The sequence below is a fragment of the Lacerta agilis genome, chromosome 3 (assembly GCF_009819535.1).
Source record: "Lacerta agilis isolate rLacAgi1 chromosome 3, rLacAgi1.pri, whole genome shotgun sequence".
In the NCBI taxonomy this organism is placed as follows: domain Eukaryota; kingdom Metazoa; phylum Chordata; class Lepidosauria; order Squamata; family Lacertidae; genus Lacerta; species Lacerta agilis.
The window spans coordinates 58,372,667-58,392,377 of record NC_046314.1 but is presented as its reverse complement, the minus strand read 5'-3'; the positions used below and the strand labels follow the sequence as shown (position 1 = coordinate 58,392,377).

At 41.4% G+C, this 19,711-nt stretch overlaps 1 protein-coding gene across 3 annotated transcripts in view; it reads left to right on the top strand.

Annotated features, from left to right (window-relative positions):
- MAP3K5 (mitogen-activated protein kinase kinase kinase 5) overlaps positions 1–19,711 on the top strand; it is a 97,520-nt gene that overhangs the window by 8,700 nt on the left and 69,109 nt on the right. For all 3 annotated transcript variants that reach the window (XM_033143865.1, XM_033143866.1, XM_033143867.1), the window contains exons 2-3: positions 15,694–15,833; positions 18,425–18,448. In XM_033143865.1, the coding sequence (XP_032999756.1) occupies positions 15,694–15,833; positions 18,425–18,448 (164 nt within the window). The remainder of the gene's footprint in view (positions 1–15,693; positions 15,834–18,424; positions 18,449–19,711) is intronic.

Here is a 19,711-nt window from a genome sequence, read left to right as displayed (position 1 = left end):
CTCAGGCTTGGGGGCCAAATGTGACCTTGGGACTCTCTTCAGGTCTCAGCCACACCTAGCCACACGCCTTTTCGCCTGGCAACATCCCTTGACAGCCTGCTTTGCACCTTCTTTGAATGGTTTTGCTTGGCTCGAATGTGTCTTTGAACTCTAACACGCTTGCCTGGATGGTGGATATAGAGGGGTGTATGAGTGTGTGCAGAAACAACTGCATGGAGGTAAAAATTCCCGTCTCTTGCTCTTTTCACTTTTTTAAACCTTTGTCATGGATGCTTTAGTTGAGATTCCTGCATTGCAGGAGGTTGGATTAGAATTGCCAGCTCTTGGCCAGCAGAATGCTTCTGTGTCTTTCATTTAATTAATTAATTTACTGCGCTTGTCTGTCTTCTCCTCAACCATAATAACTCTCAAAATATTTTAATTACTACGTGACAAGGAGAATTTAAAGCAGCTGGCTTTCTCAGGGCAAGTGGTGAACTGTAGGGAAATACGCCCATTTCTTTTATACTGTAATAAGAATTGGAATATAAAAAGTGCTAGTTAACAGGTTAGAAAAATCAAACTACAGTCATACCTCGAGTTGCATACGCTCCGTGTTGCGTACGTTCAACTTGCGGACCTCCGCGACCCAGAAGTCCTCCCTGGAGCGCACGCAGAAGTGCAAAAACGCGTGAACTTCGGCTTTTTTTTTCTTTTTTTCGGACGTTCATGTTAAGCACGTGCATGTTACGTAGCACGATCCGGAAACAGATCGCGTGGGTAACACGGGGTACCACTGTAGTTCATGCAGTCTAGTGCCATTCACCTTCCCTTTTGCATAGGTTTTGATTGGAGTAGTTCAGTACTGTAGTTCAAAAGTAATAGTGGGAAACAGGAGGAGTATTGTGGAAGCTGAGCAAGGTCATGGAGGCCAAATGGGACACTTTATTTAGACATTGGCTACATTATTTTATCTCTGAGCTGGAGTGAGAAACAAAAACACTTGTCTCACATACATAAGGAGGTTGAACATTTCATTTGCCTGCAAGTCTCCCTCCTGGCTACTGACTGAGTTTTTGAGATGTCATGGATCATTCATGAGTATTATCATGCTGGGCCAGTCATAGAAATTTCAGACATGATGCAATTAACGGATCTGAGTGGAAGAGTGATCTTGGTTTACACACTATGCAGGTGGAGAGGGAGGGGGGGACCCATGTGAAGGCAATGGAACAAAAGGTTGGGGGGGCACTTTTTTTTCACCTGAGGACCACATTCCCTTCTGGTAAACCTTCCAAAAGCACATGCTGGTGGTGGGATGGAGTAGCACCCACTTTAGGTTGGTTTCTGCATGCACTTTCCCCCACTCGTCTCTGTTCTCCATCCAGACAATAAAGAAAGCGAAAATATTTGGGGTGTGAAGCTAGGCCAGTGAGCTGTGTGGCCTAGGGAGAGAAGCTCCTGGGTCTGAAGTTCCCCATGGTTAAACCGGGATCTGAGATAAAGAGGCGGTTGGTAGAGATTCCTTTCCCAGGGTATAGGGGCTGAAGTGGGTGTATGAGCTTTTGTGCTAAAGCTGGGGTTAGCGGGGCAAGGATTTGTGCAGGGCTAACATCCATGAGGTGGTGGTGTGTGCAGCATCACAATATTTCACTTATTGGTACCAAATTACCTGCTAGCCATTAGTTGCAGGCTTTTGTCACCAATTACTTTTATTAGCTGCTTTATTCAGGGGATAAGTGGCTATCGTCACTCTCCACTGGTGGAAGGGACAGAGGGCTTTGTGTGAGCTGTTGTTGTGCTTCACTGGAGTCCCTGTTGCGGTATAGTTGTATTCACATAGCTCTGTGGTCTCTTCTAATCTGAAAAGGTCAGTAGCTCTTTAAAGACAGAGCACAGTTGTGTCCCACAGTTTGCTGGAGGTATGGCCCTTGCCTCCTAGCCTTAAAGGACAATTCTGGTTCTTCAGGAAATGGAAGAGATAAGGAGCACTTGCACGTGCATGCATGCAGCCAGCCTCCCTTGGTTGGTCCTATGGCATCTGCATGTCTGGCTCCTTTCTTGTTTGCAAGTGTAATTTGCCCCCTGGGTGTACGGGAAAAGGGGGCAGTTCTCAGCCACACAACAAATTGCACTGCAGTTTTATATGCACTTGTCAGTGATAAAGGCTTTTAAAATTGCACACGACAAAACAGTGCAAATTGGCTTTAGCTGCTTTACAGAGTTTTGACGCTGTCCAGAATGTAAAGAAGTGAGTACTGTACCATAGTTGCTTGGCTGCAGACTCAAAAGGCTTTACATACAAGGACATAGGGAATGCAAGAAGCAGAGAGGCAACTCTTCTAAATTCCAGTGATTCTTTTCTGATAGCGTCTTGCTTACCGTTTGGAGAGGCTACTTCCAAGGCTTTGTTCCTTTGACACTGTGAACCAGAATGTTGGTTACAAAAACTATTCCTATATTATTTTTGGATTTCCTGGAATTTATGATGAAATGTACGTTAAGGCTTTCTCTCTGTCTTGGTGTTCTTATAACATTCAAGTTGCTTCTTAAAACACTTTTGTCCCCTGTTAATAGTGGATTGAATGACTTCCAGACCACATCTTAGCACAGAAATACATGCTTCCACACATGTGCTGTTTGTAGTGGCTGAAAATCAGTTCCAGCATGATAATAATTACCAGTTATAGAATAAAAATGAGTGAGTAAGAAATTTCACTTTAATTCTACTTGTTCATCTAAGTGAAGTCTCTGCCTGCTTGCCTCCACCCCCACCCCCTAACATCTGCAATGCAGTCATGTGTTGGATTACCTAGGGGTTATTCCAAATGTTTCTTTGTTTTCCCCCCCTCTAAGACTATCTATGGATGGGGTTTGTTCCTAAACAGATTAAAAGGACCTTCTTCTAGTGCTTGGAGTTGTGCCTAGTGAGGCTTCAAACTGTAATAAATAAGCTTTGATTATTGAGTTACTGGCATACAGAAACATTTTTTGGTGTCTTTGTTTAGGCTCAGAAAGCAAAAAGTGACACCACGGGGGCAAGGGAGATCTTTCAGACAAAAACTGCATTACTGTGATTTTGGAATTCCCCCTGCAATATGTATTTTAGTTTTTTCTTCGTTTCCCCCTTGTGTGACTACTTCTTCATGGGAGGACAAAGTTGTTGGAACTGGCCTTGTCTTATATTGCTGAGAAAATGGACTGATGTAGTAGGAGGGCAGAGATCACTGATAGACATCATAATAGATCACAAATTCAGATTATTAACTGATAGCTGCATTTGTGTGGATAATGTAACCTATGAACTTGCTCCACACGTGCTCAGCTTATTGTATGCTTATTGAATGTTTAATTGAGTGTAATTTGAAGGGCCCCTTACAGTACAAATTTAAATTGCTTTCTTTATGCTGCAAGGATAATAGCACATTATCTACTTGCAATAACAGGAGCAGTTGAACAGGGCTTGCTGTATCGCCATGGGGCAGGTTACTGTACTTTTTTTTCAGTCTATGAGCTGCGTGGTTGCTTCGTACAATATGACACGACCTTGCAGATATTCAGTTTGTAATCTAGCACACTATACTTGACCATGGCTTGGTTCTGTAGCACCAGAGTTGCTACATTCAAGTTTTGGGGGCAGTCATAACACTGGCGTCTGCCTGGTGGGGCTGAATTGAGAAGTCATGCCCCACCTGGTAGCTGCGGTGAACATTGGGCGGCAGGCAGATTGCTGTGCTGGATTTGGCACCATGATCAGAGTCAGATCAGGCACAGTGGGGCTGGCTTGGGATCCAGTGGATTCCCACCTCCTATTTCAGGGGAGAGCTGATGGAGGACAGCAGGGCCAGGCCAAGGGATACCTCCACTCAACCCAGCTCCCTGGTGCAAAGGAAGAATGTACTGCTCTGCCCATCAAAGGTTTTGAGCATATGCTAATCACAAATGTAGACTCTTTGTTCTCACAGTGTAACTCCTGTGGGTAGTGTTCAAGGCCTGATACTGTGGGAAAGTACCAGCAGTTGTTCTACAATCACTTATTTCATATCATAGTATAGCTCCTTTTTTCCACCACCATGATCACAGGTTTTCTAAAATAAAATAAATAAATAAATCCTACATTTGTAGTACAAGGGTAGGCTATGGACCTTTTCCAGAAGTCGAACAGAAATAAAACAAATTGCATCCTAGGTGGCTTGAGGGCAGCTGGGTTCTTCAACTTACTCAAAACAACCCCAGTGTGTATATAGTATGCATGGAGGATGGTATCACACAATTGAAATGAGCCTGTATAACTTAGGGGCAGTGTCTGCTTCTGCTGTTCTGCTTCCACATACACAGATTTGTTCTGTGCACACATTTAAGATTGCTTTCCCCTAGCTCCTTTAGCCACACTCGGCTATCGTATGGCACTCCACCTTGTTTTATGTGTTCAGCACACTTGTTAACGAAGAAGAAGAAGAAGAGTTTGGATTTGATATCACGCTTTTCACTACCCGAGGAGTCTCAAAGCGGCTAACATTCTCCTTTCCCTTACTCTCCCCACAACAAACACTCTGTGAGGTGAGTGAGGCTGAGAGACTTCAAAGAAGCGTGACTAGCCCAAGGTCACCCAGCAGCTGCATGTGGAGGAGCGAGACGCGAACCCGGTTCCCCAGATTACGAGTCCTACCGCTCTTAACCACTACACCACACTGGCTCTAATGATGTATGTTAGAATCAAGACACCTGGAGAGTAGATGTGGAACACTGGAGGTTCTTTATATTTAATTTAACAGTACTAGAATACATGTTTCAATCTCTAGCTGTGATCATCAAGCAGATAGATATTCATAATCCACTGTAGGTTATACTAACATCAAAAGGGCACAACCCAAACCCACGATCCAGCCAAGTTAAGCACTTTCAGGCTGTAATTCTGTGCTCACCAACCTGTGAAGAAGTCTCATTGAACTCAGTGGGATAATCAAGGATTGCTGTGAGGAAGTCCCACTGATTTCAGTCAGAGAGTAACACAGATGTTTAAATGTCCTTTATCTGAAATCACATTAATTTTAACAGTGCTTAACTTTGGATGTCTCGTAGCTTCTTATGTACACGTTGTAACCAAGACTAAAATAACAAATGAATAAATGCCATATGTGAGTTCCTTAGTATTTAGTAGTCGCACTAGTCTTCAGCTTTGTACATTCCATCTTTTCCAGTGGTTCAGAAAGGAAGTATACACTAAACATTACCAAAGGCATCAGCACTGCAGTTCCATTGACAAAATGGGAAAGTGTACTAATAACAATGAGGCTGATCTTGTGACATAATGTAGCATGACCTTCTGTGGACTACAGTTACTTCATCAGATGCCTCACATTGATGTTACTCAGCAGGAATCCTGTGAATATTGATATTACACAGCAGGATTCCAATGCGGTGAGAGAACTGTAGAGCCTTAATTATAGAGTTGTGATGTGGAACGGAAATGTGATTATTGTGAATGACATAAATGATGTTTTAAAAGGTTAATTCGAGCTCATGTGTTGGTCAATCAACTGCTCAACTGAAAAAGAACACCTGGATGAAAACAGGAAATGTATAAATTATGACATAGTTCAAGTGTGGGTTTATTGCTTCTTTTCTTTCTATTGTGTGTCTGTGTTCATAACTGTGAAAGACTGGCAAAGAATGCTGCAGCACTTAAGTGAGACTAATAAAAACATTTGAGCTTTCTGGACCATATTGGTAAAAGAATGCAGAGTACTTACCGGTAACTAAGCCTGTTCATGCATTATATTCTGGGAGAAACACACAATCTGGCATTAGTTTTGGGTGCAGTCTCACCCTCTTCCTCCCCTTCCCCAATCTGTTGGAGAAAGCACAAATGAACTAGGCTGTATTATATTAACTTGACCCTAGCCATCTAATTTAATGCCCATATTTTTCAGGGTAGAGATAAACATGCAGGCAGCCCCCTGTTACGCATTCAATATGTGCATGACCATGTATAGCACATCATGTTGAACCTGGAAGTGTCATGGAAACGTCATAAAGAGGTCACTAAAAGCGTGGAACGGGGTGTTGTTGACTTTTTCAATGGGTTTCAATTATACGCGATTTCACCAACGTGCATGGTGCCTCAGAACTTAACTCTGTTGGGTTTTTTTTTTTTACCCAGGCCATCGGCCCTTAATTTGAAGAGTTTTATATATTTGTGGCCTCTTTTTTCAGGTGGAATGTGTTAGACCTGCCTTCTATATGTATTTTTAGGCTTTGTGTTTTTAGGTTTTTGTTCTGCTTTAGCTTTATACTGGTTTTATTCTTTGTAGTATTTTGTAGGTGCTTTGAGTTACTTTCTTGGGGTGGGGTGGGGAAAACAAACCAATAAGTGCAATTAATATAACGGCAACAGCCCCTGACATGCATGTTTCTTCACAAATTCATGGGGGCCGAGCTATCAGTGACTACTAGTCATGATGGCGATGCATTGCTTCCAGTGTCAGAGGGAAGCTTCCCTCTGAATGCTAGTTTCTTGGCATCACAAGTGGGGGAATGCTGTCACACTCAGCTACTGCCTGCAGGCATTCTGGGGGCATCTGGCTTCACACTGTGGGAACAGAATGCTGGACTAATCCAGCATAGGCCTTTGGTCTGATCCAGCAGGACTCTAATGTACAGGTACATGATACATGCTATATGCATGAAACTCTACATATAAGGGCCTGTGCCCCCTGCCCCAATCATAGAAGGTTCATTGCTGCACTTAAAGGAAGGTGAAAGAAGCAATTTTTACAAATTGCCTCTTTTTGCTGTAACTCTGGAGCCTATTTTTATTACAAATTTATTACAAGGTTTCTGTACCACCCTTCACCAAACATGGTCATAGGGTGGTGTACAACAAAATAAAGCAAAATGAAATTATGATGTAAACAAGAACTCTCATAAAATGCCTAAATAACATAATCAGCAACCGTGCAATTTAAAAATGACTCAGCCCATTAGTCACTAAAAGCTGAACTAAAAGCTGAGGTTTTATTGGTCATCTTAATGAATATAAGTTTGGGGCAAGGTTGCTTCCTACAAAAGGAGCATTTTTAATCTACAGATTTCAGGTGGGCTTTTTGGAACTACCGGTATGTACTCAAAGGAGTGTTTTCAAAGCAGGTCTCTGTAACCTGTGATGAGAGCTAATTGGCAGCTACAGTAAGCCACTATGAACATTGACAGCTGTCAAGTGCATGGCATCATTATGACACCACTAGCTGTCAAAGTTCATAGTGACTTGCTGTAGCACTAGAATGCAAAAATAATAATGAAGCTAATAGTTTTTTTAATAAAGCTGTTTTGTAAAATAATAGGTTTTTTCTCTGAATTTAATATCTGTATCCAACTAAGTTTACTTGGTGCAGACCCGTTTAAATTAGTGGACCTAAGTTAGCCATGTCGATGGATTTCAGTGAGTGTACTCTGCATATCAGTAACATTTGATACCCTGAACCTTTTGGCTATAACACTGAATGAATAAGAACTAAGTCACTGCAGTCACAAGCTGCAGCTATCAGGCACTACCAGTGAAAATGAAAGCAAACCAGTTTATCATGTTTGTTTAATCTCATGTTACAAAATTGGACAGCCTTCATGCAGAGTGTTAAGAATCTTAATTTGGGTGAGTCATATCCGCTTTCTGTATTGGATATGTAAGTGCAATTTAACATAACTTAATTACTAGTTAGATAATATTAGTCTAGTAGCAAACATAATAACTCCTTGTTATGCCATGCTGGTAATTTCACACATGTGCTTCTCTTGCATGAATATACATACTCAGCAAAGTTAATCTTGGTCATCTACACAACTGAATACAAGTCAGCTTACCGCAGTTCCTTGGGCCATCTAGCCTCTTGATGGTAGCATCTACCACTCTTCTCATGCTGTGTATACTCGAAGAGGCATAGGAATGAGCTGCATTTGTGGCAACAGAATTTGGCAGCCAGCTTCCCCTGCTCTTTATTGGTGGTGGGTCATTGCCCTGTCATCCACCATTCCTTTGTCATAGTGGGCTGCCCAAATGGTACTAAATACACGCATTGCTTAAGGATATTGGGGTGGCCAGCATGGTGCCTTCCAGGTCTTGTGAACTGCATTTTCCATCTTTCTCAATCATTGGCCCCACTGACTGGGGCTGATGGAAGTTCTTAGCCTTGGAACTCATATAAACTCTGCTAAATGTCTCAGGCCTCAAACACCTGAAAGACAGCCTTTGTCCCTATAGATCCTCTTGTATGTTACAGTCAACAGGGGGACTCTCTTGGTAGTCTCATCAAGCCTTGGAAGTTGGGGGAGAGATGGGCCAGAAGAGGACATTCCTGTGGTGACTCCTAAACTGTGAAATTCCCTCCCCACAGAGGCACAACTGGTGCCTTCACTATTCAGCTTTCTGTGAATGCTGAAGATGCACTTCTGGCCTTTGACACCTGAGACGTGTGGTTTTCGGGCCCAACCTATTCCTGTGAATAATTTAACTGTTTTTATACTGAATTTTGGTTTGTTCTAATTCTCCCTGGGACCCTGCTTGTGAAGAGCAGTTAATAAACAGTCGTAGTAGTACAGTAGTAGTAGTAGTAGTAATATAATAATATAGATGCAAATGAAAGGAACAACTAATTAAAAAGCCAGTAGCTGAGACTCCAAATGAATTTTAAAAGAGAGGGACAGATAAAGAAATGACTGATTAAAAATCTGGTAGCTGGAAAACAGTTCAGTATTACTTTTCTAGTTCACACTGGAAAGTCAAAAGAGCAAAATCACCACAAATACAGGAACATAACAAAGAAAATAACATAAAAAATTGGAAGAATCTACTTTCACTGCAATGATTTTGCCCTGGAAATGTAGCCCCTGGCTGTGTGTTGTGGAGAAATCTCAACTAGCTTTTACATGTCTGATTTCACTGAGAAAATTTCCCAAGGAAGGAAGAATAGGATGTGCATCAGTGTTGAAGACATTTTTGTTTCTGCAATTTTTTCTGACAGGATGAAAAGTCTCTAGGTGATCATTTTGTGTTGTTTTTAAACTTGTATATAGTTGTCTTTTGTACTGTTTAAAACACATTATAATTGTTTTATTATATGTTTGTAAATCACCTTGAAATATGTATAAAAGGTGATTCAGTAACCGGCCAACCAACAACAACAACAACAATAATTATAATTATAATTATTTAGGCAAGCCTTGGAATCCATCCTTTTAGAAACTCACTGAGTTCCTTAGACACTAACAGGAAACCAGACATTACAAACCTAAGTACAAAGTTAGTACCTTGTTTTCTACCATTGACAAACCACAGTCAGGATGGTTGTCTGAAATATTGGAGATGGGCTGAATTGTAGCACTCTTACCTCACATTCAGATTCCCAAATCATTTTTCTCTTGGGAAAATTCAACTCCTTAAGAAAAAGCTAAAAAAATCCCCACCCTAATCTACCTCATCCGAATAAGAAACACTAATGAATTGAAACAAAAAGGTAAAGGGACCCCTGACCATTAGGTCCAGTCGTGTCCGACTCTGGGGTTGCGGCGCTCATCTCACATTACTGGCCAAGGGAGTTGGCGTACAGCTTCCGGGTCACGTGGCCAGCATAACTAAGCTGCTTCTGGCAAACCAGAGCAGCACACGGAAATGCCATTTACCTTCCTGCTGGAGCGGTACCTATTTATCTACTTGCACTTTGACGTGCTTTTGAACTGATAGGTTGGCAGGACTAGGGACCGAGCAACAGGAGCTCATCCCGTCGCGGGGATTTGAACCGTTGACCTTCTGATCGGCAAGCCCAAGGCTCTTTGGTTTAACCCACAGCGCCACCCGCGCCCCATGAACTGAAACATAGGAGCACTCATTTGGCTCTAGCGGGGGGGCGTGCCGCCCTGGGCAGCGCCCTGGGGTGGGGGTGCCACTTGGGGTGGGGGGCACCGCCTCCCGCGATCGGTGGCGCTAAACTTGCTGGCTTAGCCAGCCGCTGGCGCCTGCTTTCCTTTATTATTATTATTATTAAAGGGCTTTTCTCCCCGCTGCCGGGAAGGAGCTGCCGGGGCAGCCAGCGAGGAGGAGGGGTGTCATGCTTGTCACAAGGGTGACACCCCCATCCTTGCTGGCCCCCCTTGCCCCTGCAGGCAGCTCCGCCCACCAGCGGGGAGAAAAGTCCTTTTAAAAAAAGAAAAGCCAAGGCAAGCACACTGCTTGCCTTCGCTTTGCTTTTTTCAAAAGGGCTTTTCTCCCCACTGCCGGGAGGGCCATTGAGGAGGAGGAGTGTCACAAGGGTGACACCCCCCCATCCTTGCTGGCCCCCCTTGCCCCTGCGGGCGGCTCTGCCCGGCAGTGAGGAGAAAAGCCCTTTAAAAAAAGAAAAGCCAAGGCAAGCAGGCTGCTTGCCTTCGTTTTTCTTTTTTTTAAGGGCTTTTTACCCGCTGCCGGGGCGGAGCCGCAGTGACGTTGCGACATGACGTCACAACTGTTGTGATATTATTACAAGCCGAGCTGCGAAAAGCCTCAGCAACCGAGGTCACCTGACTATGAGTCATGTTTCATCCTGTGGGAAAACCACTGGTCATACCAGCCTTCCCACACACGTGATGTTATTGTAATGTACTGTTGTATTTTACTTTCTGTTCTGGCTCAGAGATGCTGGACGCAATTATAGACAGCTCTGAACTCATAAGCTGGCTACGCAGAGGCATACTCTGCACTTTATCTACAATAAAGTAGGTTTTAGCCTTAAAAGCTTGTGTGTGTTGTTCTTGACGCTGGGAACAATCACATATTACTAATGTGCCCCTGGACTCGAGTAGCCAGGAAGGCACAGAGGCTTCGTCCTGCCCTGGGGTCAGTCTCACAACTTGCCCCCGCGGGAAGTCTCACAATGCCCCGCCCCAGGGGTGCCTCCGGTCGCCGCCCCGGGTACCGAGGAGGCTTCCTCCACCCCTGGGTTCCAGTAAGTATGCAGCAGGCTTCCAATGAGTGTTCCTCTCAGTAGAGATAGCTACTGTATTGTGTTTGCCTTTGTAGGAAGGAAGGGGAAGTAACTGCCCCTTTAACACCCAAAAGTAACAGGTAGCCAATGGGCTTTGAGGATTCTAAATGCAGAGGTTGGACAGGGACAAACAGACCCAGGTAGCTGCACTCACATGGTGATACCCTGTTGCCTTGTTATCTGGTTGCTTCGATTCAAGTTGATTTTTAATTTTGAGAACAAATCAAACTGCTTCCCATGACCCTTCAGCAATAATCTCATACTGGTGGAACTGCTCCTGTGTGATTTGATCAGTTTATTATTGCTTTCCTACCCCTGATGAATATTTCACATACATGCTAGGTTTATAAGAAACTACAGCACTTCCTGAGCTAGTAGGTGGTAGCTGCAATTATCATGTGAATACCAGTAACTCCATGTCTAAATCTTGTTGCAGTGCTCATAGATATAATCTGAAGTGCCTTATAATAACCTTTAAGCTCTGATTCCTAGAGCGATGCAAAGAGCACAAAGGCACTTATTGAAAGACTTCTTACAAGCATTCTTAACTCTAGATCTCATTGGGCATTAAACAAAAATAGACCTCACTGATATTGCCAATTGCCCAAGCCAAACATGTGAAGCATCCTCTGTGGGTTCCCCCTTTTAATTTCTTCTTCATGCTCATGTCTGTATTTCACTGGCTTTCTTGTTTTTATTGTTATTTGCATTGCTCATCTGAGTTTCCTCATAACAAAGGTTTTATTTGTTAATAAATAAAAGAGATACTGTAGTCTGGTTGGATAATTCCAATGATACTGTGGACCAGCCTTACAGTTCTCAGTGTTCTTTCTTAAGTATTTGTACTGTACAAAAGCGGTTTGTTTAAAATAAAAAAAATCAACCTGAACGCTTCTGTAGATAAACTTCTGGGAATGGGGTTTATAACCCCCACCGCTCAGAAGTGTCCTTTTTCCTAGTCAGTATATCTGATAGGCCTTGTGAAGGTCTAGTATTTAGGTTTGTTAATCATTGCTCACATTTGACCTTGTGAAGTATGTATTGTAGAACCCAGTAGGCAGTGAATTAGGCAAGCTGTTTAGTATATCATTTCTTTCTGTTTCGGGTGTAGTTGCTTCAACTCTAGACATCACTATGATTGATAAAGCTGTTGCCTGTTTGTTTTAATGATGGATGTTGGTGGAAATGGAACAACAACTTAATAGACATACAGCTGTTACTTTTGTCTTCCTGTCTCTATCTATTCTGCTCTTTTATCAAACCGTTTGATGTGCTTGGTATACCACAAATGGGTAACAGATTTATTGTGTTTGCTAAGGGACTACAGTGAAAAGAAATGCATCATTAGCCCCCCTTTCAGTTTCAAGGGGCTAATGTTCTGCTAATCACCTTTCACAGCAGAGCCCAACTAGAGGGAAAGTGGTGAAATATTTGATTGCAATAGCATGAGAAGCTGTCCTGTCAATACTACCAGAAAATCCATGATGTAGCTCAATTGGAAATTGGTCTGGCTCATTTATAGACCCAGTTCATTTGTTCTGTATGAAATTAAATAAAATCCCTTAGGAGGCAAACAGGAGTGTATAGTTAAATGGGAAGTACCGTAATCATTTGGTTCTTGGGCTGCTTACATGGCAAAGAACAATGAGAACACTTCAACTTTGGTAATTCACCTTAGTGATTAATAGTATTGATTTAAGCTAAGTGCAAAGTTCGTCATAGTGGGTGTTCACCCTTCTTACTACACCGTTTATCATATTATAATATGATAGATATTTGAAAACAGTGGTCATCAGTGCATAGAACTGGGCTGTAAGCTTTATATTCTGAAATCCATTCAAGGCATATTTAAGAACATAAGACCCCAGACCAAAGGCCTATCTAGTCCAGCATCCTGTTCTCAGAGTTGCCAATCACTGGCTACCAGTGGCCAACCAGTATGGGAAATCCACAAGCAGGACATGAACACAACCCATCCCCATCCCCACTTGTATTCCCCAACAACTAGCATTCAGATGCATACTGCCTCAAATACTGGAGGTGGTATACAGCTGTCAGGGCTAGTAGCCATTGATAGCTTTCTCCTCCATGAATTTGTCTTGTACCCCTACAGTTTGTGGTAGTGAGTTCCATAATTTAATGGTTTTTTGTTGGTTTTTTTGCTGTTAATTACATCCTCTCATCTGAGAGAACTTGAGGGAATTTATGTGATCTTCCTCAGGGTTTTTATTTACAAGACTGCTGTAAAAATGAAACACAGAATTATTCATGATTGTGGTGTTATCTCCTAAGAGACCTGGGCTGTTATCTCATGAACATTTACCTACAAATAATCTTCATTCAGCCCACTGTAACTGAGTAAAGATGCATGGAATTGTTCACAGTGTCTATACAAAAGACTAAAATCTTAAGCCAGAATGAAGCTAGTCTCATTGTTTCTTATAACCTACCCCTTCCTCTCACAGAACCCCATAGTGGTTAACATGGGAAAAATACAGCATTTAAAGCAGAATACCACAAAAGGCAACATAAAATAATAATAAACTGCAGTGAAGGAATATTTTGCCCAATGTGGGGTTTGAACCACAACTCTTTAAGACTTATGCTCTACCAACTGTTATAGTCCAGACTCTTGCTGTTAACACACACACACACACACACAATTTAAATACTGCTTAACACCTTAGTCTGTACATGGTGTAAAGTAAGGTTAAAAAGACACTACAAAGATATAAAACCAGTTAAAACTAACCAGAAAAATAAGAAAACGTACTTACCGGTAAATGCCTGATGAAATAGGACTTCACTAGGTGAAGTTCAACAGGGAGAGGGTCTACCTGATTTCAGTTGGGAGGCAGTTCCACAGAATTGGGCCCACAATACTGAATGCATGGCTCTTGGTGGATACAAGCTGTGCTTACAAATGAACATAAAGTTTAGGTTATATGAGGGTTTTTTTAAATTAACCCATTAATTAAATTTGTGTATGGTTAAAAACAGTATTTCAGAAGCAAGAAATATAGTTTTCAAATGATGTGTTCATGTGTTGTGTCAGATCATCTTAGAAGATCCATCCTATATGGGAGAACAGGGGAGATGCCTCTTAGTGTTTGCCATCTGCAGTTTTTATAAGCCCTGGTATTAAAAAGGTATAAATGATCTACTGACTGGTAATTAAGGTGCACTCTTCAGTCAATTAAATGTTTGAGGGATGTTGTTTTTAAATAATTACTTAATCTAACAAGTCTTACTAACAACACTTTACTTTCTACTCTTGAATTGTCAGTAGAAGTGTCTATAACTTTATAGATATAAATAGTGTTGAAAACAAAACACTACTCTATTTTTAAAAAACTTTAAATATCCACCTGCTTATTAGATTCTGAGAAACTCTTTACAGATTCTCCCCTACTTTTTTTCCTTTGAAAAATCAGCACAATTTACTGAATGGTTAGGGGAAGGAAGTGTTGTGGGTGAGAAAGACAGATGGCATGTTCACGAGAAAAGACACGTCTTCTATGATGCCTTTTTTATGATGCCGTAGGAGCAGAAGGTTGCTTGCTTTAATAATAACACAAAGCTAGCTATGTTACTAAGGAGAATTGTGGCACTGAGGCATATGCAGTAAATGTTAACGGATAATACAGGTTTGTCGTAGATACCCTACCCAGAGACAACACCTTTCACTATTTTAAAACCAACCAGCCCTGTAACTTGAGTGTGGCCACACAAGAGAATCCAAGACACCTCTAATGTTGTTCTTTGTGAATTCACTTCTCCAGGATGAGAACTTGCATGTAACCAATCACAAAAATGTCCTGGGAAAGGAAAATTTGTATACTGGTGTATCAGAACTGTGTTCTGGTAAATTTTGAAACTCATTGAAAGTTATTCAAAGGCAGACAAGTTTTTTTCTGAAATGTGATTTGCCTCTATCATTGGTCTTTCCCTGTAATGTGAAATTGCACAGAGTGTTCGTTCTAAGGTTTTACTCTTTTTCCATGGATTGGAAGGATGATACCCAGGAAGCCAGGGCAGCACTGTATGTGAACTGTCTGCACACCCTATGGCATGTCCCAGAATCTTCTTTAATGCACAGGGTTCTTTGGTAGATGAGGTGATGTGGAAAGACTTTTAAAAAATGATTTGACTTTATTTTATGTGGAAGCATTACGTGGAATCTGGTTGACCATGGAGTGAAATACTGTGAACAGCCAGGAATCTAATGGCTCCGTTAAAGGAAAGTTATAAAAGCTGCATAATGCTTCCCTGTTGTGTGAGAACACTTTAAAGGTGGAACCCATAAATGCAAAATATTAGAATTGTCTATAGCTCAGAGATCTGCTGCAATGAGGAACCACTACTAGAAGAGTCCTCAAGATTCAGTTGTTTATTTATTTCAAAGAGGAAACCCCCCCTCTTCTGCCACTTCCCCTCAAAGTACAGCCTTCTTGGAACAAAAGCTTAGATCTGTTGTTCCATAGAAAAGAAAATGTTGCAAGTTCTTTTTCATTTCATCACTGTAGTTCATTTTCTAGTTACTGGTTTTGGAATTGGCTTTAAAAGCAACTTCTGTTCGCCAGGACAGCAGCTACCTATGATGGTTGCTGAGAAAAGCCATCAGGTTAATTGAAAATATATTTGCAGTGCTGGAATTTTAAAACTTAAGATTGACAAGCATATATTTTGCTCTTCCTTGCAGATATTGCAGTGGTGGAGATGAGTGACGCTTTCCGTCAGCCCTCCCTCTTCTATCACCTGGGAGTCCGAGAGAGTTTCAGCATGGCCAACAATATTATCCTCTACTGTGATACAAATGCAGACTCTCTGCAGTCATTGAAGGTAAGTGATGCTCCTGTAGCTTGAAAAGATTGAAGTGGAAGGGGACCTGATAATTTCAGAGAAATGTCTTATTGCGTTAAGGTAAAGTCCTGTATGCTTACTCAATTCTCAGTTTTAATTGTCATCATGATTTCTTAGCAGCTGGAAAGGAAAACACAATCAGATGCCAAACATACAGTGTCAGTGTGGCGTGGTAGTCAGAGTGCCGGACTAGGACCTGGGAGACCAAGTTTCAAATCCCTATTTGGCCATGAAGCTCACTGGGTGACCTTGGGCCAGTCTTAGCCTACCTCACAGGGTAGTCATTTTCAAATAAAAAAATACTATGCTAAGGGAACCACAAAATGTCTTCCCACTTACTCTTGCTTGCTGTCAAACTGCTTCAAAGCTCAATGTGAAAGAAACCTGGAACAGAGGTTTTGGAAATCGCAGTAAACACCCAAAAGGTATTCCACATCTACTTCACTCCACTGTGGCTAATTTTCCTGCTGCATTAAATTAATGTTTTAAAATTATTGTATTCCTCCCCCACCCCTCCGCCTGTCCTGCTCTTTTTGCCCGCATTGATTCCCTGTTGCTCTTTGAACCTTAAATGTTCAAAGGGCAATGCAGCAAGAACTGACGGGTGGGACATGTTGAAGAACAAAAAAAAAATAAAAAATGAAATTAACTAGCCCACAGAGACTCTAGTTCAGACATACCCACAGAGTTGGAAGGAACCCAGTATGTCATTCCTGTGACAGGATATCCTAAAGCATCCAAGACGGATGCCCATCCAGTATATGCTGGTAAATTCAAGGGAGAAAATAGCAGTACTTCCCTAGGCAGATCAATTCATTGTTGCATTGTGATTACAGTTAGGGAGTTTTTCCTAGTATCTACCTCATTGTACTACCCTAGCGTATTAAAACTACAGAACCATAGATGGCAAGCCTGGGTGTGATGAGAGTGCTTGTACTATCTGAGCCTACAGAGGTCTGATCCTGCACAATGCATTCCACATTAGCCTTACTACAGGTAGTTGACTTAATTTGACAGCGTATGGCATTCAGTTGTTAGAATTGCAAAAAGTAATGACTAAGACACTGCTTTTACTACCCCACAGCTGGTTCTCCAATTCCACCCCCTCCCCACACCCCACAGCTGGTCTGCTTCCTGTTTCAGAAACTGTGGGCAAACAAACAAACAAACAAATAAACAAACAAACTGAAACAGCTGCTGATGCAAATATATGTAAACATACATACACCTTGTTATATATAGGAGCATCTAACGCAGAATTGAATCAGTATGAGATTCTGAGGTGTATCAGGCTGCTGGTAAAGACATGACTTTCTGAAAAGGAGTTTGGTGCTTGGTTGTGTTGGAATTATTACTGTGGTGTTTGTGGGTGGGTGTGAGGAGGGGGATTGTTGGTTGTTATGAGTGGGTTTTCCTTGTTGATTTTTCTGTATTTGAAATATTACTCCTGTATTTTGACTTGTTAGCTGTCTTGATTTGTCTGGGAATTAGGTGGGATAGAACTGTTTAAATAAAAGTGAACAAAATCAGTTTTAACCACGACTCCTCCTTCTACAGAAGCATACACCTTATCTTACTTCAGGCCTACAAATACTAAGCTGATTGGACTTTCGAACAGATGAAGTTACGTAGCTAACCTGTGGTTTCCTCACATCCCTTCTATTGTGTCATTCAGAAATAGTGTGGAGCATCTGGATGTTTTTAAGTCCTTCCCTTGCAGTCAATTCAAAGGCGTGTCCATGGCAACTGACAGCACAGCAAGATATGCATAACGATAACTGATGAATATGAGTTTCCCAATAATAGTAACTAGTATTTAATATATTAGATAAAAATAGTTGTCAAGTAGCTGTGCCGGCACAAATCTTCAGAATGGACATTGTAATGGATTTATTAACAAGTAACCTTGGTTGGCATATTGTAGCAATTTCAACTACTATCTTGCTAACAGGAATTGGTAACATTTGACCAGTTTTGTATCTAAGGTTGCCGCAATTCCTTACTCCTGCACCTTCAACAATAGTCTGACATGTAGCATTATTAATCAGCTCGATCAATCGATCTACTACTTAATGCCAAAAAAGGCTTCTGAATGGTTTATAAAATTACATTACATAACATGGTTAAAATGTACAGCAGTTAAAACAGGAGTCTTAGGTCAAGAGAATGCCTTTGTAAACAGGTGTGCCTTCAAAAAACAGTGGAATACAGATGGGGCTCTCATATTTCGGACGCTGGTGCTAACATTGAAAAAGCCTGCTTTCAAGTCACCACCAGTCCATAAACCAGAATGGTGAATCTTTTCCTGTCCCTTTTATCTTCATGTTAGGGAAAGTGTTACTTTTTAATCTCTGTGGTCCAGGCTGCTGTTAAAGGCACAAGAGAAGGTTCAGTAACTGTATCTGTATTTCTTGCATTCAATACAAAGGGAATTTCTCCCTAGGCAATGGACTCCCATAAAATAAATGCAAAATTCCAGGGACAAGCATAATGGCATTCAGGTCCAAAGTTCTGTATTAGTTATCATCTGCAATTTATACAGATTGATATCTATCTTTTTTTCTTTATAGGAAATTATTTGCCAGAAGAATAATGTAAGTATGTTTTTCAAAAATAGTAAATTGTGGTATGAATTGCCCTGTGACTTAGCTGAAGGTTTAAAAGTATGCCACTCAGTTTTCTCTGATGCACCTATTCCATATATCTCTGTTACTCAGGTCAAAATGCCTGAATTTGCAGCAGCAAATACTAGAAATCACATTAATTAACCTGTTGCTAGTGCAATGTTTACCATTTCACATTGTCTTTACCAGGTTTTCTACAATTTGTCTCCTTTTCCTTCACACAAGCAAACTTCCTTGATTCTTACCCCCATGCATTCTCTCCTCCCATTCCTACTCTTATTTCTTCTCTTTGGCTTGATTTTAAGCAAGTTGCTTTCCTGTTCCTGCTTTTGGAAACTATGTACAGATAGATAAGCTTCATGCTTTTACAAATGCCCAGGACTGATAAACTGCATTTAGCCCACAATTCCCATACAACATCCTCTTGACACAAGGAAACCTCTCATGATCAGACTAGAGCAGCCTTTTTCAACCTTGGGTCCCCAGATGTTGTTGTAATACAACTCCCATCATCCCTGACCACTGGTCCTGTTAGCTAAGGATCATGGGAGTTGTAGGCCAAAAACATCTGGGGACCCAAGGTTGAGGAAGGCTGGACTAGAGGCTCATATAGTCTACCATTTGGTTTCTTATGGTTGTCATCCAAACATCAGATGCTTCCAGGAAGCCACAAGCAGGTTATTGCCATTTGTTCCTCAACTTCTGAGATTCAGAGGTGGATCTCTAACTATACAACTGTTGACTGCTCACCTAGCCTAAGGCTTGTCTTGAGTCTTTTTAGGATTCAGCAATATGTTGTTGGAGCAGAATGTGGAAGGCCAAGGTAATGTGGGGACGTGGCAGGAGAATTGTTCGCAGGCTGCTTTAACATAGTGCATAAAACCATATCGGATTGTGGGGAGTGGTGGTTCTGTTTTCAGTGAGAAGAGTTGTGAAAAGGAGGTTATAGCAACGACAAATTTTAATCTGTTTTAATATTTTAACCTTTGTATGTTTGTAAGCATGGTTGTTAACTTTTACTGTTTTACCTTTCTGTAAACCACTTTGGGGTTTTTTGTTTTTACAATCAAGCAGTGTGTAAATTTTATCAAACAAAAAAACAAACAAACAACAACAACAACGGGGAAACACTTCCTTGTTCCTCAGCTTTTCAGAATAACCATTTGTCAGCTGAATATGGTTTTCTTTCATATTTGCCTCAAACTGTTTGAACTTATTAGGAGGAAGGAAGCT